This window comes from Pygocentrus nattereri, chromosome 17 (assembly GCF_015220715.1).
Source record: "Pygocentrus nattereri isolate fPygNat1 chromosome 17, fPygNat1.pri, whole genome shotgun sequence".
Classification (NCBI taxonomy): Eukaryota; Metazoa; Chordata; class Actinopteri; order Characiformes; family Serrasalmidae; genus Pygocentrus; species Pygocentrus nattereri.
The window spans coordinates 39,518,005-39,540,689 of NC_051227.1; the positions used below are offsets into that span (position 1 = coordinate 39,518,005).

Genomic DNA, 22,685 nt, shown 5'->3' on the forward strand with positions numbered 1-22,685 from the left:
AACTCTGCAGGTGTTGTCCTGCCATCTGTTGTATGGAGACTTTATCAGTTAACCGTTTCCTTCCATTGTTACATAGAGAAGACTATAATCATGAGTGGATTAGTAGCGGCTCAGTGTTTGGTGAGCAAAGACGTCCCCAACTGCAAGAATAAAACTATGGATGACCGTTACTTTTGCAGGAGCTGTGATGACGCTGTGGGGTGGTGTTTGTAAGGCTGGGTGACACAGTGGGGCCTAGACGTCTAAGACCATGAGTGAAGGTGCTTTGATTTTTGTGTTACTTTCTTATTTAATACAAAGTTTATCAGTACAAGACAGAATCTCACATACGGTTTTCCGCAAGATTTTGGAGCGTGTCTGTCAGAATTTGTGCCCGTTCACTCAAAAGAGCATTTGTGAGGTCAGACACTGGCACTGGAGTACAAGAAGGCCTGGCAGAGAATTGGCGTTCCAATTCCACCCCTCCTCCACCAAACCTTACTGTTGGCACTATATATTTCGGTGGGAAAGGTGTTCCTGACATCCGCCACACCCAGGTTCCCCAGTGACTTTACAGTCAGTCGGGAAGGCTAGTGAGTGATGCTCCAGAGGAGTAGTTCCACCTTCGGCGTTTGAATGGTCCCCTGCATCGTGGCTGCGCTTTTGTTGCTCCGAGATGCTTCCATTTCACAATTCTAGCACTTACAGTTGACTGAGGCAGATCTAGCAGGATAGAAATAGAAATGTCATCAGCTGACTTGCGGCACAGGTGGCCTCCTATGACGGTGCCACGTTTAAAGTCTCTGGCCTCTTCAGTATGACCCGAGTCTATATCGATCACATGTTACTTATATAGTGGAGGTCGGCCCTTATTGCTGTGACATACACTGAGCACAGAGTCATTTCACCCCAGAAGGTGTGATGACAACCTAATGTGAGAAAAGACACCAACTAAAGTTACAAATGAAACATTTATGACAAATGACATCTATTAGAATGAGCATGTAGGCCTATGTCAGTTGACATGATGGGCTTATGTAGGCATAGCCTTGTGAGCCCTGCTGCAGTAATGTTACCGCAATTGCATGTAAAACGTGACTTTTTTCTGGACACCATGAACATTGCAGTGTTTTTCTGTTCGGTCGAGGTGTTAGAGCAGGGGTGTACCCGCTCAACCTCACCTGATTTCATTCATCTCTTAGCTGGCTGTTTTGATGGGTGTGTTTGAGTCAGAGGTGTAAAATCCAGGTCCAGCAAGTGAAAATCCGTCCCAGGATTTTGTTCCAACGGCCTGGCTTCTCCAGTTAGATCAAACCACCAGCAGAGCTGTCCAGGCAGTTGGAACAAAGTCCTGGCAAGGATTTTTTTTTTTTACTTGCTGGACTGGACCTGAATTTTACACCTCCTGGTTTGAGCGTGGAAACCTCAAAACTGTGGTGGACACCGGGCCTCTAGGAGCGGAGTTGTGCACCCCTGTGTTTAGAGTGGGGAAAACACAGACAAAGTCCGGACAGGGGGTCCACGGAGCGGTCTTGTTAAACGGTCCTTTGTCACTACGTCTGAATATCCTGTCACATTCCCAAAACGGAGCCATTTCAGTGTAACTTTCAACAAATGAGTCGAAGCCCAGAGCAGTCGCCAGCCAGACCACGTGTGTCGTGCACTGCTAGTGTTTGCTAGAGATGGGCGTCGCCAGGGGGGATGTGGCTCATGAATATTAATTAAGGGGCGGGGTCTGTCGCAGCAGCCCGTGTCTCCCTGCTCTCCCTGACATACGAGCGTTTTCTCGGCGTGTTATCGACGATGGAGCGGCTGGTACGTCGCAGGAGGCAGAGTCTGACCTCTAACCAGCCGCCTGCTGTTGACTGAATGTAATGGGTGGCGTCGGGAGCAAAAACAAGGTGAGAATCCGCCTGACTGACCAGCCGCGTTCACACTGTTTACATCACTCGTAGACGCAGCGTGTTCGAGCAGACCCTTTCACTCAGGCAGGGGGAGAAACGCGCATGAAATGAAGCTGTTTCAATGCTATGGGCCTAAATGTGAAGCGAAATGGGACCAAAACGGCCTTAACTTGCTCAGCGGAGCAGACGGCGCGCTGAGTGCGGTGGAGTGAGTGTGATCTGGAGGGAGAAGAGCCGCGGGCCGTCTGGGTGCCGTCTGTGGGAGAGATGAAGGTGCACTAGATGGCCACATTTCAGCCCGTGAAGATGCTGGATTAAAGCTGCCCTCCGTCAGTTTACAGGGCAGGGCCTGTTTATTTCACTGTGGCTTCTTGGACGCCTGAGTGGCTGATACACTGGCATGCAAAACTTTAGGCACCCCTGGTCAAAGGTCCTGTTGGTGTGAATAGTTCAGTGACCAGAAGATGAGCTGATCTCCAAAAGGCCTCAAGTTAAAGATGAAACATGCCTTTCAAAATTTTAGGAAATATATGGTGAATTTTTTTTGTTTGGTGTGATTTTGGAGTGAAAAAAGAAAAGGAGCATTTTACCCTCATCGAACGCCCTGAATGCGTTTGGGTGTGTTTAATGAGGCAGTCTGCAGTGTTTTGGCCTGCAAGGACTGGAGTCTGACACACGTGCCCTGTTTGTTCAGGTACTCTTAGGAACGGCCAGGTCCAGCAAATTCCAAAGCTTCAAAATTACTCTTGTCCTAACAATCAGCAGCCGAGAGCTCCTCTAAGCAGCTGCCCAGCACTCTGGAGATTACATTAACTGATGACCACAAAGCAGGAGAGGGCTATAAGCATTTTCAGGTTGCTGTTTCCTCAGTTGGTAATGTAAGTAAGAAATGGCAGGAAGGGCAGAGGTCAAATTCAGATCTGGAAAACTCAAAACATTCCAAGACAGCTGCTCGTAGGATTCCTAGAAAGGCAAATCAAACCCCCCTGTTTAAAAGACCTTCAGGAAGGTTTCGATTCTGGAGTGGTGGTGCTGCGTTGTTCTGTTCAGCAGCACCTGCACAAATATAACTTTCGTGGAAGAATGGAAACAAGTCCTTTGGACTGATGATGTTCATCATGCTTTGGGCTTGTGTTGAAACCAGTGGCACAGGCCACATTGTAATAGAGGGAAGAGTGGATTTACATAAACATCAGCAAATTCTGGAAGCAAACATCACACCATCTGTAAAAAATCAGAGAGGATGCTTTTTTTTTTTTTTTTTTTTTTTGGCTTTTATAACCGGATAAAGATCCTAAACACACCAGAAAATCCACAGTGGATTTTCGCAAGCTGAAGGTCTCACCATTTCGGGTCCCTGAGGGTCCCAAACATCATCAAAGATCTACTGTTAGACCTCAGGAGAGCACTGCATCCTAGACGCCCCAAGAATCTCGCCGGAAAGAAGGGCGAAAATCGGCCAAACAAGAATTGAGAGACTATTAGTTAGTTACAAAAAACGTTTACAAGCTGTGGTCCTCACCGGAGGGGGTGTTACTCACTGACCGTCCAGTGTGCCTGAACATTTATTTTGGGCCTTTTATTCTGAGACTGTAAAAGATGGAAATAAAAAGTGATGTTGCTTGAAATATTAAAGAAATGTTGCATCCTGAACTTTATGCCATTTGGAAGAAGAATAAAACAACAGAGATTCTGACCAGGGATCAGGGCTCAAACTTTTGCTGGCCACTGTAAGTGTTTATTATTTTCTCAGTGAGTTCCTGAAATGCCTGATGACTTTTCTTTTGACGCAGACATCGGTCTCATTAGTGGAGAAGCGATGTCTGTCTAACAGACAGAGGTTTCTGTCACTCCGAGATGGGCTCGTCCACAACAGTCCATTCAAGCAGCGGAGTGGTCAGCGCACAAAATCCCACCTCCCCGCACAGACTCTCAGTCTGGATGTCAGTCCTCCGCCTGCCTCCACCTCCATGTTCCTGCCTGAGTTTCCACATCGTGTGGGGACAAATGTGCATTTACAGGTACATTATTCCCCGTGAGTCATTTAAAGGGACAGTCTTTTGCCGCCCCCCCCAAAAAGCACGTTTCCAGCTTTAAAATGTTTATTATGGTTTTTATATTGTTATTTATGGAATGTATGCTTCTACAGAAAGTGCCTGTCTTGAACCTCCACATGGGGGCAATTTTATACAGTATCTTACTTTAGAAGCACATATTTCCCAGATACAGTTCACCATCTCAAAGAAAATTATTAAGAGTGATGCCATGTCAAGGATGTTTCTGTTCAGGTTACAGGTTTTATAGCTAAAGGCTCGTTCGGCCCAATTCTGAAGGTAAAGGACTGGGCAAAAGACAAGACGTATGCTGTTAAGGTGAACGTCTCCTCCACTTTATTCCACACGTAATAAATGGCACTTTTTTGCATGTTTAATAAATATACACAGTGCAGTTTAACTGTAGGCCTACCGTGTCTTTGTTGATGATTAGGTTTTACCCAAATCTGAGGTTCTAAGGCTTGGAGTTGTGGAGCAGTCAAAGGAGGAGGTTATCATCCAGGTGAGATGTTCACATAAATACATGTACCAACAAGCTGTTTGTGTTTCTCTCTGAATCAACACAGCGGTCAAAGATGTTTTAGAGCACCACCTTTATTTGCTTTAGGAAATGGCTAAAAGCCTTGACCTTAGTAAGTAAGTGCATTTTTCAGCCTTATTGTGCCTGCAGCATATGCTCACCCTGCCCATGGAATCAGATAATTAAAATATAGTGATTTAAAATATTTTTAAAATACGTAATTATATTTTATGACTCATGGGGGAAAAAAATCATGAGACTGGAAATGTATTTGGATGTGCCATGATTACTTGTGCCAAGTTAGCACACAGTGCACTAAATAGACAATTTAATCGGATGAGCAAAGACATTATGACCACTTGCAGATGGCGCACATCGAGATCTGGGACATATTAGATGGTAAGCCAGTCAGTTCTCATAGTTAACATGCTGGATGCAGGAGAAGCTGGAAGGTGTGATGAATGTAGCGGCTTTGCCAAGGGCCAGATCGTATGGCCAGGTGTTCCACTGTAGTCTCCGGTACAGTCCCTGTAGTCTGAACCGATAGAAAGAAGAAGGCACAAGTCAAAGTAGTTCACCATTTACCCAGACAGGTGTTGGCACCACCAGGCATTCAAGTGGACGTTACATGCCACCTACCTAAACGTTGCAGACCATGTACACCCTTTCATGTCAGAGGCCTCTTTCCGCAGGATAATGCGCCCGGCCACACTGCGTATGTTGTTTGGGAATGGTTTGAGGATCATGGAGAAAGAGGCTTGACCTCAATCCAGTTGAGCTACTATAGGATGCAGTTAAAGAAGTCTGATTCGTGGCAACTCCACCTCACAATGTACAGGCTTTAAAGTATGTGCTGCCCACATCTTGGTGCTAGAAACCGCCAGGCACCTTCAGAGGTCTTGTAGTGCCTCAGTAGTTTGGAGCTGGTTTGGAGGTATGATGAGGACCAACAGCATGCTAGATAAATAAAAGTTCAAGCTCACAACCCCTAGATTCTTCAGGAAAAAAGCCCCTTGCCAGCCACTTTAATCTCATAGGATGCACACAAATGGCTAGTCTTGACCACTGACTCGTTTTCTTGAAAGACTGCAAATGAGACCATCCGAGGAGACAGAAGTGTGTATCTGTTGATGTACTTTTTTTTTTTTTTTTTTAATGTTCACTGATTCAATTTTCGATGCTGTATAGAATTCATTAGACCTTTACTATGTGTTAACATTAGCAATGTAGGCTCAAAGATACTGCATTCAGTGTCTGAGTATAAGCCCACTGTGAAAAGTGTCCTGTGGACCTCTGACTTAAGTCCTACTGTTTGGTCACATCAGCCGTTCACATCATCCAAATACATTTACTGAAAGTATTTTCATTTCATGCTCTTCTTCTTTTTTTAACATTTCCTTAGAAATGCTGAGCTCATATATCATCATAACAAGTCCATGTCGTTCTTCAGTGCTTGCGACTTTCATCTCATCTGCTTTGTTGCTGTTGCATTGTAGCGGCAGCTCAGACACCCTTTCCTCCTCAGTCTGGAGGACTGTTGGCAGAGCCAGCGCAATCTCTTCATCAGTGAGTCGCTCAGTCCACATCCCACCCTTTAGTCCCTCACCCACCCCCTCCTCACCCTCCGTGCTTTCTGCTCAGTGGAGCTACCAGGCTGATTTAACCCCAAGCCGCTTCCCAGCGTTCCACTGTATGTATTAGAAATAACTTTGAGTCTATTATTGTCATGGTAAGTGCTGTTTTTTGGCAGTGGGTAGTCATGAAAAAAGGTGAGTCAAAGAAGAAAATGATGAAAAAAGATTCTGTTTGTAAACTAAGGCTTAATAACATCTTATGACTAAACCTGAATTTGAGACCCTCACATTCGTTCATTGTGAACAACTGCTTTGTGTGAATTAATAAGTATTATTTTCTGTGTCCCATAGACTGACGACAGATGAGTCCTTTAGATACTGAGCCTAAATACTGTTGACCCCATATTTTCTGTTGTTTGTGTGTTTTGGGTGTTTGTGTTTGAATAGCCAAGTCACTCAAAATGAATTTTACACCGGGCCGGGCAGTAGGACATTATCGCTATCGCCTTACATTATTTTATAATATGTCACAATAGGCCTTCTGAGTATGCTTTGGATATAATCACTGTTTGATGAGCAAAAATATCATAATTACTCTTGTTTAATTGAATTTAATGCAGTGCCGTATGTGAAACTCATTCAAATCATTCATTGTTTTTGATGGTACTTTTTTAAATGTGACAATTATGTTTGTTCCAATTCATAAGATATGCAAGAAATGAATATTGTGTATTGTGAGAACTTCTTTATATTGGTTTTATGACATCACATTTATGCCATATTGGCCACCTCTGATTTAAAATATATACAGAGTTGCTGGTTTATTAGATACACCTACCTTGTATCTACAGTCTTTGGCCATTATATCAGAAACACCTACTATATATTATTGAATTAACAACCGTTTGTCTCTGTGTTTGCACACTGTGGAATTAGACCTCTGCATTTAACCCATCCGTGCAGTGAAACACCCACATATACATACATACACACACACACACACACACACACACACACACACACACACACACACACACACACACACACTAGGGGGCAGTGAGAACATTTGGCCGGAGTGGTGGGCAGCCCTATCCACGGCGCCCGGGGAGCAGTTGGGGGTTAGGTGTCTTGCTCAAGGGCACTTCAGTCATGGACTGTCAGCCGAGGGGATCGAACCGGCGACCTTCCGGTCACAGGGCTGGTCCCCTAACCTCCAGCCCACGACTGCCCCGTGACTATAATACCATATACTATATATTGATCATTGTACCAGATTGGTTTCAGAGCGGAAAACATATTTTGGACTTGGACTTCAGATTAAAAGCCTTTTACTTTGAATTAATCTGAACCTTAATTATGTTTATTTTATCAAAAGAAATGAATAAACATTCCAGTTTGCCGCTACCAAAGCAATCATAACACTATTGAAACTTTACCAAATCCCACTCGGATTTCTACACTACGAGCGTTTCAGTTGTGACGATTTTAGCTCATTTTGAGCAGAACTCAACACGAGCCGGTACATGACTAGGAAACACCGCTTTGAACAGCTGTACACAAATCAGAAATTCATTAAAACATAAATGTTTAGTTATTTGTAAATTCTGTTTCAGTGGTGACGATTCCTAAGGTTACACACTGACTTTCAGACTTTCAGACACATTTATTTGGAAAGAAAAAAGGGATCTAACTGCTCACCGTGTGGCCATGACAGCGAGGCCGTCTCAGAGCCTGCTCTAAGGTGCAGGGCTGAGGCTGAAATAAGGCTCTGCATATGGACCAAAACGCTTCGTGTTTCAGTGATGACGTGAAAACGTGGGACAGCATGTTTTGCATGAAGTTTAATTACTTAGGAATTAAACTCATGATAAACCAAAATCTTTCAACTTCACTTGAAACAAAAAATAAATAAATAAACAAAAAAAATGTAGTTGAAATTTAGGAGTTAGGGTTTGGGATAGACAGCACACTATAAACGATGACAATAGATTATATTGTAATTCCTGTAAACATCTAAGCTGTAATACATTATTATTTATTGTGGGGTCTCAGTTACAGTAAGTGACTGTAGCCCATCTGTCCCTCAGTGGAAAGGGACTTCCATAGTACCTGACTAGATATGCTTTGGGTGATGGACTGTTCTCAGCACAGCGGTGACACCAACAGAGTAGCGGAGGATGGAGAGCACATTGTGAGGAGTTTTAACAGTGTCTACCAAAGTCAGTCTTGTGGACCCTGTGCTCTATACATCTTTGCGTTTTCACAACTCTAGCACACGAGCTGAACTAGGTGTGTTATATGAGGGAAAAGCACAAATGTGTGCAGTGTTGGGGCCCCAGGACTGACTTTGGGAACCCCTGAGCTCTAATCTATAGACTAGGCTTTTCTAATAAAGTGGGCCATAAGTGTAATAATGTGTAAACATCCTAACGGCACTGCTGCACCTGATACACTCGTACTAGCACAACACAAACTACCAGGTTGCTCTCACTGCTGTGCTAATGGCCCAACACCCAAACAATATCTGATGGTGGTCCCTTTCCATTGATTTGATTGGGTAGGGGGGGCTGATAAACTGCAGCAACAGATGAGGTGTAGTCAGCACCTGTAAACATATAAAGTGCACTGATATGGTAGGTGTTTCTGATAAATTGGGAAATGAATGTAGCTACAAGGTAGGTAAAGTTTTAAGACCCCTGGTCAAATGACGTTTTGTTGATTTTTCTAGGTATAAAATAAGTGAGCACATCTACAGCGAAGCTCCTAATTGCAGTGCACAAGTGTAGTTTATTTGTTGAACCTAATGTGTTGGTAAAATTCAAATATACCAAATAAAATGTGCCGTAACTTTTGCACATGCTTTGTGTTTTGTGTTGTATTTCCCTCCAAATATGTTCAATTCAGCGAACAAACAGTAATGTGTATTAAAATGTGTAGAAGTGTGTGCTTTGTAGAGGATGTGTTAACTTATTTAAGAAACATGTGTTAAGCCTCTCTCTTTATTTGAACAGTGTGTGACTACTGCAGCACTGGAGATCTGTACACCTACTGGACGCTGACTGGCCGGTTTGACGAGAAAGAAGTTTGTGTGTTTGCTGCCGAACTTGGCGGCGCTTTAGGTGAGTCAGACACACAGATATCCACTTTCATCAGAGCACAGAACCGTTCAGTCTTATTTAAAGGGAATGTTTGAATTAATTCCATATTAATCATGACTGTTTTCGCTCAGACGCAGCATCTGAATTACTTCCTGTCACAGAAATGTTGAAGGGGAATTCCACCCATTTTCAGCTTGATTCAGTTAAGATGTGAACAAAGTCAGAGTGGTTTGGTGTGAAGTGCTGCTTTATGGAGAAGCATAAACTTGGCACTGACTTCATAGGACACTGTACACTGTTCCAGCGCTCCACTACTGCTCTTTACTGGCCCTGATTCATAGGACACGTTCCAGTGTTCCACTCCACCTGTTCTATTTATTATTCATTTGTTCTCGAGAGTGCAATCTATAATCTATAATCTGTTTTCTTTCTGTGCTGTAATTCTTAGATGGTGCAATATTATATGACGCTATAAGCTGTCCAAAGAAATATGCAACTACAACCGCTGCCTCACCTGTTTTATTGTCTATTGACTGTTTTAGAATATAGTTTTATAGTCCTTTTTCTTTATATTTAAGGTCTTTGATACTTTTTTTCCTTAAATCTGCACTTTATATATTTTAGCCTTATGTTTAAATTGTTTTGTATGTAGGAAGTGCCGTTGGATTGCTGCTCAGTTTCGTTGTCCACTGTATTCACAGTAGTGGTGATATGAACCAGACTCAATCTGAGGTTTTTTTTTTAATGAAATATCCCTTTAATAGTGAAAGGCATGTTTCTCTGCTCCTTTAATTTACAGGTTTTCTCCATGACTTTGGCATAATACACAGGGATGTGAAGGTATGAGCTCATTTATATTTATTTGATATGGATTTTCAGTTTAGTTATTGCTGATAATGAATTTGGTTGTTATCATTTGTTTGTCTTGCAGATGGAGAACGTCCTTTTAACTGAGCAAGGTAAACTGGTTCTGCTCTCCAACTGCAGCACTGGGGTTAAACATTAGAGGGCAGCACAGCAGCAGTGATGCTGAGAAAATTGCAGTTAAAGATCAAAGCATTAGGAAGTCCATGAGAAATGAACTGGCCTTTTTTATCTGTCCTAATAGAGCAGATATGGTCACATTCTGGGATATTTGATGGTTACCATACTTTTGTGGGGTGACCAGCTCTGTCATTGTTGTATTCAACATATTCAAGGGGCACTGAGTCCATAGACTTCATGCCAATGCTGGTGTGTGTTGCCAGCTCTGCTGTATGTAAAGCGCTCATTGAAAGAAAAGCAGCACTGATTATTTCCTTATATAATAATGAGGTCATCCCATACCTAATAACTTCAACTTCATGCAACCATTCAATTCATTTTAATTACAAAATTTTACAAGAATTATTGAGAAGTAGAGGAATATGTTATGTTTTAAAAAGCATACAGCCTTGAAACATTATTATGGTTATTGCAGAAATCCAGTATTTTTTCTATTTAGTTTTACCACTTCTTAGTATTGTGCTTCTTCGTCAAATACGTCATGATTAAAATGATTAAACCATATTAGTCAGACATAACTGTTATGGGAAAAATATTTGAGGGAAATATAGGGTTTTTGAGACAATATAATGTCAAAGTCCTATAAAATTATTATTCTGTTGTTGTGAAAATGTCAAAAATTCATTGTGACGCTTCAAAAATTGCTTACAGAAATGAGTAATCCATAGGCTTGCCAGTTACACAATATAAACCTATATATAAAAAATAATTATGAAAACTGAATTAAAGATTATATAAAAAGTATATCATCTAATAACGAAACCTGTTTTACATTTACATGAATCCACTTGTTTTATAGTAAATCATTCCTCCTTTTTTGTGTTTATTACCCAGTTAATATTTCAGCTCACTCCAGTCATTCTAATACTGAAGATGCTGTTAGAGCGTAAAGGAGAAAACTTTAAAAATTCATACCTAAAAACTGTTCTGAGCACCGCTTTGAAATGTTGCATAGTTTTGAGTTCGGTTTAAGTTTTTGCTTGAATTTTTTAGTGGAAAGTCATGAAATGACCGGAAGACACCTTAGTGAGCTGGGATGTGAGGTGAAATGACTCGTTTTTTACCACAATTTTTCCAAAAAAATTTGGGACGCTGTACAAAATGTAAATAAAAACAAGTTTCGTGTTTTAAGTTTGTTTGTCACGTGCACGTCAGGACGTCCATGCGCTGAAAGGGACAGATGATTTTGTTTGGCGCAGTGATATAATAAATAATCCTAACACAGTGAAATGGTAACTGGGGGAGGACTCGCAGCTTCACAGCTTATTCAGAAGCCTGTATGCTGAGCAGGCTGTGCGCTGGGTGAGGCTGTCTGACTCGATCTTTTGATTTTTCCGAGGCAGTGGGCCTGATAAATGTCCTGTAAAGCTGGTAGTTTGTTGCCTACGATGGCTTCTGCCATCCTCACAACTCCTTTTAGGGCCTTTCTGTCACAGGTGGTGCAGCTGCTGTACCAGTGATGCAGCCCATGAGGAAGCTGTCTATGTAGACATTGGTGAGGATCTGAGGAGGAAGACCAAACTTCCTGAGCCTGTGCTGGATTAAGAGATGCTGATGGGCAGATCTCAGGTCATCAGTGAGGAAATTAACACTGTTGCCTCTCTCAACTTTGGCTCCATTTACATACAAGAGGGAGTGACCATGCCTCTGCATCTTCCTGTAGTCCATGATCACCCCCTTTGTTGTTCAGATGGAGATTGTTGAAGATTGTTAGATACCTGCCTGGCTCTGCAGTCATGTGTATACAGGGAGTACAAGAGGGGGCTGAGTACACATCCCTGTGGGGGGGCCTATGCACTAAGAGTCCGTGTGGAAGAGAAGCTTGTTTCCTACTTTTACCAACTGGACTCTGTTCATCAGGAAGCCCAGTATCCAGTTGCAGAGATGAGAGTTCAGACCCAAGTCTGTGAGCTTAGGGGTGAGTTTGGCAGGGTTGATTGTGTTGAATGCGAAGCTTTAATCTGTGAACAGAATTGTCACGCGTGTACTTTTTGTCCAAGTGTGTGAGGGCAGTGTGTATTGTCAGTGCAACGGCATCATCTGTGGATCTGTTGGAGCGGTATGCAAATTGATGAGGGTCCAGTGTGGCTATGGTGACCAGCCACTCAAAGCATTTCATACCTGTTGATGTCAGTGCAACAGCGATAGTCGTTCAGGCAGGTGAAAATTGTGGTTCCCTTAAATCGTGTTGGAATCACTGACAGTCTTAGGGGGAGGTTAAAGATATCAATGAAAACCTCGGCCAGTTGGTTGGTACACAAGTACACAACTGAGTACACAAATGTAGACGCTGTCAGGACCAAGTGCTTTGCGTGGGTTAACTGCCTTGAATGATCTCACCACCTCAGACAGGGGAATGGCTGGGGCACAGCTCTCGTGCCGTACTGGGAGGTTTTCAGCATGGGAGGTGTCATTTGCTTCACAGCGAACGTAATGGGGCAGTCGTGGGCTGGAGGTTAGGGAACTGGCCCTGTGACCGGAAGGTTGCCGGTTTGATCCCCAGGGCCGACAGTCCATGACTGAGGTGTGCTTGAGCAAGACACCTAACCCCCAGCTGCTCCCCGGGCGCTGTGGATAGGGCTGCCCACCGCTCTGGGCAAGTGTGCTCACTGCCCCCTAGTGTGTGTGTTCACTAGTGTGTATGTGGTGTTTCACTTGACGGATGGGTTAAATGCAGAGGTGGAATTTCCCCGGTTGTGGGATCAAAAAAGTATTAAAAGAATAAAAGAAAAAAAAAAGAATGTGCATTTAGCTTATCTGTGACCCCCTGTAGCTCCTTTTGGCCAGCCTGTTGGTCCTCTGAAGATCATAGGTGGCCTTCCTGCAGCTAGCCAGGTGGCCAGAGTTGTAGGCAGTGGCCTGAGCCCTTACCTTGGCTCGAACCTCAGCATTGATCCAGGGTTTCTGGTTGGGAAATGTTCTGACGTAGATTTTTGGTACAGTGTCATCAGTGCATTAATGTGGCTTGTGATGGAGTCAGTGTATTTGTTGATATCAGTGCCAGCTGCATCTCAAAACATCTTCCTGTCTGTGGATTCAATGTAGTCCTGGAGTGTGAAGATGGCCTCCTCACTCCATTGATAAGATAATCTGTGAACTGGTTTCCGTCTGTTTAAGTCTTTGTTTGTATGTGGTCAGGAGAAGAAAGGAGGTGTGATCAGCTTTGCTGAAGGCAGGAAGGGGGAGGGGTTTGCAGCTGAGTGGAGAGTAGCAGTGGTCAAGAGTCTGATCTCCTCGGGTGGGGAATTTAATGTGCTGATAGTGTTTAGGGAGAACCTTCGAGTTTGACCTGTTAAAATCCCCAACAGCCTCAGTGAGTGTTCAAGTCCATTGATGCTCCTTTTCAATGCTACTGACTTAACGGCCTGAGGTGGGATACAGACCGTAGTGAGGATGTCTGAGCTAAAGTCTCGGGGCAGAAAAAAGGTCAGACTTTTACTGTTCGGTGTCTGGAGAGGAGTGATTGGCTAGAACAGCTACATCTGTACACGTACATTTAAAAAAGTTGTACCAAGGGCAAAAACGACCTGGTAATACGTCTTAAAACAAATTTAGTTCATTGGCAACAAGTCAGTAACATGATTGGGTATAAAAAGAGCATCGCAGACTGGCTGAGTCTTTCAGAAGTAATAATGTTTAAGTGTTTACCACTTTATGCTGGCAAATAGTGCAACAATTCAACAATAACGTCTCTCTATGCAAGGTATAAAGCTGAAAACCACACCTGGCTGGCTGTGTCCTTTGGGCCCTCAGGCGGCACTGCATTAAAATCGTACATCTCTGTAGTGGAAAACCACTGTCTGTAAACACGGTTCATCACTGCGTCCACAAATGCAAGTTAAAAGTCCCACGCAAAGAAGAAACCACTTATAAACAGGATCCAGAAATGCCGTCACCTTCTCTGGGTCCAAGCTCTTTGAAGATGGACTGAAGTTAAAAAGTGTCCTGTGGTCTGACGAATCACAGTCTGAAATTCTGTGATGCAGCACAGTGGTAAACATGCCGCGGTCGTTTTTTAAATGTGTTGCTGGCATCAAATTGAAGAAAAAAAAACAATAAAATATCCTCATTTTGTCATTTGATTTGTTGTCTTTGTACTATTTTCAATTAAAACGGGGTTTAAATTATTTGCCAATGATTGCGTTGTGCTTTTATTTACATTTTGCACAGCATCCCAACTTTTTTGGAAACAGAGTGGTAGTTCACATAGGAATCTTTTGCGTTGTGCTGGAAAGGAACTTTTGGATGACAACAGTCAGATGACATTGCCCCAACGTTGCCTATCAGGACTGTCTCCTAAGCAGCTACACAGAAAAAGCAGCAAGTGAACCCAAAAAAATCACCGATTTTTATCCTGTAGCTCAATAGTACAAGTACAATAGTACAAGCCAGTACAACCAGCACTGCTCCCAGTAGACCACATACAATACAATATACACTTACATTCAGAATGCGAACATTTTTCATTGTGCAATAGGCTAAGTGCAATACAGATTTATATGCAACTCTTATTTTATTTTATTATTATCCTTATTTTGTTGTAAATAGTCTAGAGATTTAGCTTTAATTTGTATTATTTATAATGTTTATAATGTTTACACTGTTTCCTGTTTCTACTACTGAGTGTCTTACTCCTGTTACTCTGCTGCTGCTGTAATACTGTGAATTTCCCCGCTGTGGGACTAATAAAGGATCATCTTATCTTATCTTATCTTATCTTAGTACAATTCAGAGAGGATAAGTTTTCTGAATATACATTGTTGTTCAGAAGTCTGAGGTATATGAGAAGGTATTTAGCCATTTATCTGGGTGGAAGAGTTTATTTGTTGTAAAAACATAAACATTAGAATAAAAACAAATAAACAGCACATTGTAATTTTTTGTGAATCAGTGTGTTAGTTAATTTCCAGACCTCTCCTCAAAGAAGTCCAGTATTTACAGTTACCATCCGATACCTGCTTCAGCGGATCAGCAGCTGTACTCTAAATGTGAATTCTTCATTAAATTAAAAACAAGTGCTGCTGTTGAAATTGAACAAATCCATGGACTGGAGTGCAGCAAGAGTCAGAAACCAGCCTTGTGTTCTTCTAACTGAATTTTTCTAATAAAAAGTCTGGCAGCATTTGTGATTATTTGTATATATTCTAACGGTATACAGTATTTTCACGCGCACAAACACACTTACTGTTAAAATAAATTGTTTTAAACATTTTTCATGGCTACCTAAGCTCAGAGGAGATGGCATAACTAAGGTAAAATCAGAAATCTCAGCTGGACAGTGTACAATGGATGCTAAACAGTGATTGGAGGGCCGACAATAAAAGCTTGGTGGAGAGCGTAATGATTTAATTGGCCAATATAAATAACAGCGCTCACAGAGAGTACATAAAAATGAATTGTCTCAAAAATCCAGCTTAATAAATATTCTTACCCCAGTTTGATAGTGTAGGCCTTTGATCAGTCTGAGTAGGCCCATGCCCTCCCATGGCTAAACCCCTGTTGTGGAGATCTGCGTATGAATTACTCATTGTTTGTGAATTACTCAGCATTTAGGGTTTGTAGGCTGTACATATGGTAATGTACACAATAGCTTAGCTAAAGCTGCCTAAATGTTGCTCCTCTGTGTGTTCTGGGTATTAATGTTTAGATTTTTACACTGTAGGCCAGGAGTCACCAGTCTTATCCACAAAGATGTGGCTGCAGGTTTTCATTTCAGACCATAAGAATTATTGACATTGATATAAGACAATAATAATAATTCTTTATTTTTATATAGCGCTTTATCAAGGACCCAAAGACACTTACAGTTCAAAATACATAGATAACACACTTAACATAGACAACAAGAGCACAGTAACACATACAGAAAGACAAGGCAGTGTATGGGCAGGTCTGATGAAGGAGCAGAGCAGACTGAGGGCAGGTTATATAAGAAATGCTGTATAATGACCGGGTCAGACACTGAAGGTGTGAAGGAGGTTATAGGCAAGATAAGGCGAAAAGATAAGATTTCAGGTTAGACTTGAATACGGAGAGTGAACTGGATTGTCTGACCAGTAGTGGAAGAGAGTTCCAGAGTCTAGGGGCAGATCTGGAGAAGGCTCGGTCACCAAAGCCTTGGAGGTTAGATGGAGGGACGGTAAGCGGTCCAGCTGAAGACGACCTGAGAGAGCGAGAGGGTTTATAGGGAAGAAGAAGATCAGACAGGTAAGAAGGGGTGAGATTGTTAAGAGCTTTATAGGTGAGCAGAAGACTTTTGAAGTGTATGCGATATTTCACAGGAAGCCAGTGGAGACGTTGGAGAACAGGGGTGATGTGGTGATGTGGGTGAGGAGACGGGCGGCAGAGTTCTGAACCATTTGATGTTTGTGAGGAGAGGAAGAGCCGATTCCCGCTAGAAGAGAGTTACAATAGTCGAGACGGCTGGAAATGAAAGCATGGATAAGGATTTCTGCAGCTGACTGAGAGAGGAATGATCTGATTTTGGCAATAATACATAAGAGTTAATATGAGCAGCGAACGAGAGAGTTGAGTCGGGGATGCTCTGTGACAGGCCTGAAGGATTTTATTTCTTTAAAAAATGTTTTTTTTTCTTCATGATGTACATTGTTGCCAGTTATGCTTAAAAGACATATCAATGCTATATTTTGATTAATACCACCTTTATCAGAGAAATAATCTCCGTTAAACCGTCAGCCGTTAGTCCTTTTTTAAAATCTCATTATATGCACTACTTCATGGCAAACTAATCTTGTCCAATTAGTTCTTAATACGGTTTTCTGAAAAGAATTTTTGCAGACTGTCAAATTTTTGCTCTTTTTCTTTGTCTGGCTTTCCAGGCATGTGTGTTTGTAACATGCAATATATGTTTAAGCCCCATATGTTGAAGCCAGTTTCTTCAGCTATTCTCTACACATCCCAAATAGTAGCGCCAGACTTTAAGCAGTTTAAAAACAGCGGTATTCCCCTTTAACTGTTTCTAAAATAGTGTGCGGGCATGCTGGTGAAATATTAATGCTGTCTGATTTAGGTCACCTCCGCCTGGCTGATTTCGGCCTGTCTCGTCGGCTCCAGCGCGGAGAGCGAGCGTTCACAATCTGTGGAACAATACAATACATGGGTGAGACTTTAGGCACTAAACTGACTCTCTGTTCATGTGACTGTTCTGTTGTTGCTTACTGAGGATTCAGAGTGTGTGATTCATTGTCTCATGCGCTTGTGAAACAGATTTAATAGGCTTTTAGTCTATTTCTATTTTTAGTCTGCTTAGATGCTGAATTCTGTTCCTGAATAGCTCCTGAGGTCCTTAGTGGGGGTCCCTACAGCCATGCTTCAGACTGGTGGTCCCTTGGCATCTTGCTATATGCCCTGGCTGCTGGAGAGGTAAGATACTTAAATCTGTCTTATTTGGCTACAAGTCCATCTCTCTATCTGCCTGCTAATGTATCTCTCCGTCTCTCTGTTTGGGACAATGCACATTAATTGACCCAAAGCTCAGTGTGCAACTGTCGTTTTTCCACTGTAGTCCCAAAAGTCTAAAGCCCATCCATCCATTTTCTAAGCCGCTTCTCCGTCGGGGTCGCGGGGGGGGTGCTGGAGCCTATCCCAGCAGTCTTCGGACGGAAGGCAGGATACACCCTGGACGGGTCGCCAGTCCATCGCAGGGCAGACAGACAGACACAGACAGTCACTCACACCTAGGGGCAAATTTAGCATGTCAAATTTGCCTGACCGCATGTCTTTGGACTGTGGGAGGAAACCGGAGAACCTGGAGGAAACCCACACAGACACGGGGAGAACATGCAGACTCCACACAGAGAGGACCCCGGGGAATCGAACCCAGGCCCTCCTCGCTGTGAGGAGACAGCGCTACCCACCACGCCACCGTGCCGCCCATTAACCATAAATAAACTAAATGGCACAAACCAGACAAATAGAGATACAAGGCAGCTATTTACATGCAGGTGAGCCAGTATAGCAATATACAAATAACTCTAGCAATACAAAATGAGAGGATAACATTCAAGTGTTCACTCTTGACTGGCAATAAGCTTTTCATTTAAACTACAGTACAGTGTAAAAGTCAGAGACCACACTTCATTTCTTTCATTTCTGCCCAAAATGACTATTAAATACAAGTTTTTTTTTTTTTGTAGTGTTAGGAAAAAGGCATAAAATCGCATATTTAGTTTGTATTAAACAGAATTATACAAAAGCCTCAAGAATATTGTAATTGTAATATTTTTTTAAAGCATTTAATGTGTCCACTCTGCCTTTATTACAGCTTCCATTCTTCCACACTTCAGAAACCCTGCTTTCAGTTTCCAAAGAAACATGCACTGATATTTTTCCACACCTCCGAAGTTCAGTCATAGAACTTGGTTGCTTTTTCTGCTTCTCACGATCCGATTAACCCCAAACACATTCAACAATGTTGAGGCCTGGATTCTGCGGTGATCAGTCCAATGTTGTAAGACTACAAAAAGCTTTGCTTGATTTGAAAATGAATTCTTCTTTTTGTCTGTTTCCTTTGACACTACACATCCTTTCAGACCCATAATGTTGAGTTGTCTTCTCACAGTGGAAGGATGGACAGAAACACCTGAGGATAATATCAGATCTGAAGCAGCTTGATTTTCTCCTCTCTCTCTAAGACGAAAGCTTGAAATGCTGTTCCTAGCTGATCCTGGTTGATTGGAGTCACATTTTTTGGTATCCTTTCAAAAAAGCAGTTTTGGGAACTTCTGTGTTTTCACTTGTTCTCCTTTGACTTTCCTTCTTAGTAAGCAAGGGGACTATCTTATCCCCAATCACTCCATAAAGATTCCCTGAGTAATTAATAACTTGTACGTAGTGACCGTTTTGGACTGGAAATTGAATGAATGAAGGGTGTTCTCTGAGTTTTCCACAGTACAGTATGTTTACATGTACACATTGAAAATTCTTTCCAGTCTAGGCTTAGAGTCCCCTAAATGTATCTTGATCTGTGCTGAAACTGACCGCAGGTGATGCTCAGTGAAACGCACTTCTTCCAAACCTTTTACTTTCTTTTTCAGTTTCCTCTTCTTCCAGAGCCAGATCACAGCAGCATGCTGACCAAGGTGACTGACCACCTGTATGAAATGCCTCCAAGCTTCAGTGCTGGATTGGCCCTGCTGCTCACGGAGGTACGCACTAACCACGGTTTTACATATTTAGACTTTGGCCTGAAGCCAGACACAGCTCTTCGTAACCTCATGCTGTTTTCTCCGAGGCTAGCTCCTGAGTAAGACTCCCACGCGTCGCCTGCGCTGCCTGGAACGCTTCAAAAGGCAGAGATTCTTCAGCGGCATCTCTTTTGACTCTCAGCTACTGACGAAGGCTCCCATTCAGCCGATCCTTCGTCTCAAGGACCACCCGGAGCGGCCAGAGAAATCAGCTAGGGGTTTGACGTCCGAGCAGCTGCAGAATTTTGAATGTGATCTCCTCAACTCGCCCACAGATTTGACCCAGAACCTTCCTGACACTGAAACGGACCAGGATACCGCAGGCTCCCGAGGAGAGGAGGCGGGAAACTAGCACATTTACTGAAGCCATTTCCCTCATTCACTTCAAAAACCAAAACAGTTGACAATCAGTAAAATCAGATGAGAATTTAATGCAGTTCTGAGCAGAACTGAGCCTCCAGGATACACACAGGCAGGCAAACGTGGGAATGAAAAACAAGCTTCAGAAATGGCCAAACTGGCAGTAATAGGGCAGAGGCCAAAGCCAACAAGTGAACTCTGACTAGCTTGGTTACTCACCTGAAGTCAGTGACTGACTTCACAACAGACAAACATATCTGTGACGTATACGGACCATTCTTTAGTTCAAACTGAGGTCCTACAGTAAAAAACTGTTATAAACAGATATTTGCAAGGATTATGTTATGATCTATTTAAACCCAAGTCATTCATTGAGATAATAATAAGCTAAATATTTACCAAATCATTATTTATAGGGTGCTTTCTACTGTGAGGTGTCTGTGCCAATCCCTAACCCCCTAAACTTCAACTTGTGAAAATAAGAATGAATATTTTTTGTATTTAATGTCTTTTAAAGATCATTTTAATGTCTTTGATAGTGAAGGTTTAGATTTTTAATGAGTTTCAGTGGTAAATAAATAAAAACTTGAAATAAAAACAGAAAATGCTGCCCTCAAGGCCACATGGTTAGCCAGATCCCATATTTTGAAGTAAATGTGAGCCAAAGTCTGAAAATCACTGTCTAACATTAAGAACATTAAGAATTGTCACTACTAAAGCACAGATTTTCTGCAATTAAGTAAGAAAATGATTGTGATTTTATGTGTACAACTGTTCAGAACTGTGTTTTGATAATACTGGTTAGCATTTTTAAGTTATTCTCAAAATGAGCTAAAATGATCAGTAATAAAACTTAATGTTAAAGTGTTAAATTGAACTGGTTTTGGCAAAATGCACTGACTTTGACCCAGGAGCAGTATGAAGATGAATTAGCATCATTGTTGGCTGATGTTGACTGATGTGCTGGACGTTATTCTTAATATTTAAGTGCAGTAACGTAGTAAGCCCTGTAAATAAACACGGTGTAAATAGCTTTACACTATGACTTTACTGATGCCTTATTTTCAAGAGAATACACCAAATAATACAAAATGCTCATTGGGTCAAATTTGAGCAGAATTCAGTAGAATTGTGTTGCTGTCAGTGTACAGTGATGTGAAAGTGTTATTTATTTAATTCCCAGTCAAAACGGCCGTTACATTAATGCTGTTAAAATCAACAAAGGAGCTGCTGATGTTCTCAGAACAGTGGACTTGGCGCCCCAGAGTCCAGACCAGATTAGCTGAATTGTGAGAAGCTGAAAATGCAACCAGCTTCTAAGACTGAACTTTGGAGATGTGAACATAACATCCCTCCAGATTTCTTTGTAGACTGAAAGTGGGGCTCCTGAAAACAACGGAAGCTGTAATAAAGCGTGTTAAAACGTATAACTTGTACCGAATGCGGTCATGTCAATACATTTTACACCGTGTATGTAATACTTTGTGTGTTTTATGTACTTTTATCAAGACAAACTGCCGTTGGTCTTCACTGTTGTAATAGTTGATGTTATTTTTTTTTTAAGTGATACTTTTTTAATTCCACAAACGGGGAAATTCCACCTCCGCATTTCACCCATCCGTGAAGTGAAACACCACATACACACTAGTGAATACACACACACACTAGGGGGCAGTGAGCACACTTGCCCGGAGCGGTGGGCAGCCCTATCCACAGCACCCGGGGAGCAATTGGGGGTTAGGTGTCTTGCTCAAGGACACCTCAGTCATGTGCTGAGGATCGAACTGGCAACCTTCTGGTCACAGGGCCAGTTCCCTGACCTCCAGCCCACGACTGCCCCATCATTTTATCATGCATACATTCTTTTTCAGTGCTAGACTTTGCTTAGACATAAGTTTTAGCAACATGCTACGGAAATTGAAACCAGTGAAATTGTTCTCCATTCAAATCAGAAGCTCTTTGTTTTACTTGCCTTTCTTTATGGTGTTGCTGTACTGAAAGGGAAATGGCAGTATTGTCTATAAATGAGTTTACATTGCAGATCCTGCTGTGATGAATACAGTAATCTTCCTATTGCTATTCGGTGCTGTTTGGTGCAGGTTTGCTGTAGATTGATGAGGTTCCTGTCCTCTCCTATCCTTGATGTTTCTCCCTAGAAAGGAGGTACAATACATGAACAGAGTGAAAGTAGAACTCCCAGTCGTTTCTTTACGCACAGAAGTGGATGATTTCATGATAAAATCTGAATCTGTGAATGATACCTGGAGACTGCTCTCCAACTTTCAGACCTTGGTGTGACCTATTTGTGAGAGCAAAGACAAACCCAAATGGGAGCAACCTTAATAGGGCTGAAAATTGGAGACCAGATAAAGCATCATTATTAATGTTTTTAATTAGGTATCAGAAAAAAAAACCACAGCCCCTGTGGAGCGGGCTAAATTTAACATTAACCCTTGGTGGTTCTCCCTGGAGGCCACTCGCAGACCCCATCTCCAGAAACGGGAGTGTGTATGTTCCTGCGTGTGTGGTGTGACACCGGACACCCCTCCTAACCTGCAGCAGTCAGGTTCACCACCTGTTCTGCTGACTGTACAGCGCAATGGCTTTAAATCCGCAACTTGTCTTAGACTAGAAGCTCTATTTACATCACATTTGGTGCATTTTCAGTAATAAGGTTTGCTGTCAGTCAAGTAAACAAATACATATGAATACGAATCTGTTACAAAGGATGGTTTAAACAACAACATCCAACAATGCAGTTATTTATGTTGAACAATACATTTAACACTATAGTGAAAGCTGCTAAGTACATGTGCACTTTCTTACTGTACACTGGCTCTGTCTGGTCTGTATTTAAAGGGAAATCCCACTGTTTTTTTTTTTAATTCTGTATTAATCAATCAATAAGATGTAAACAAGGTCATTCAGAGTGGTTTGATGTAGAGA

The 22,685-nt window shown here is 42.1% G+C and overlaps 1 protein-coding gene across 1 annotated transcript; it reads left to right on the top strand.

The window, feature by feature from the left end:
* Nucleotides 1–1,717: 1,717 nt before the first annotated feature.
* rskra (ribosomal protein S6 kinase related a) lies at nt 1,718–21,269 on the top strand. The gene is made up of 12 exons (XM_017683373.1): nt 1,718–1,880; nt 3,677–3,904; nt 4,172–4,255; nt 4,371–4,439; nt 5,954–6,023; nt 9,043–9,150; nt 9,929–9,969; nt 10,061–10,088; nt 17,204–17,293; nt 17,468–17,556; nt 19,230–19,340; nt 19,432–21,269. Exons 1-12 carry the CDS (start codon nt 1,854–1,856, stop codon nt 19,729–19,731), a joined length of 1,245 nt encoding a protein of 414 aa, XP_017538862.1. The 5' UTR covers nt 1,718–1,853; the 3' UTR covers nt 19,732–21,269.
* The last annotated feature ends 1,416 nt before the right edge of the window (nt 21,270–22,685 follow it).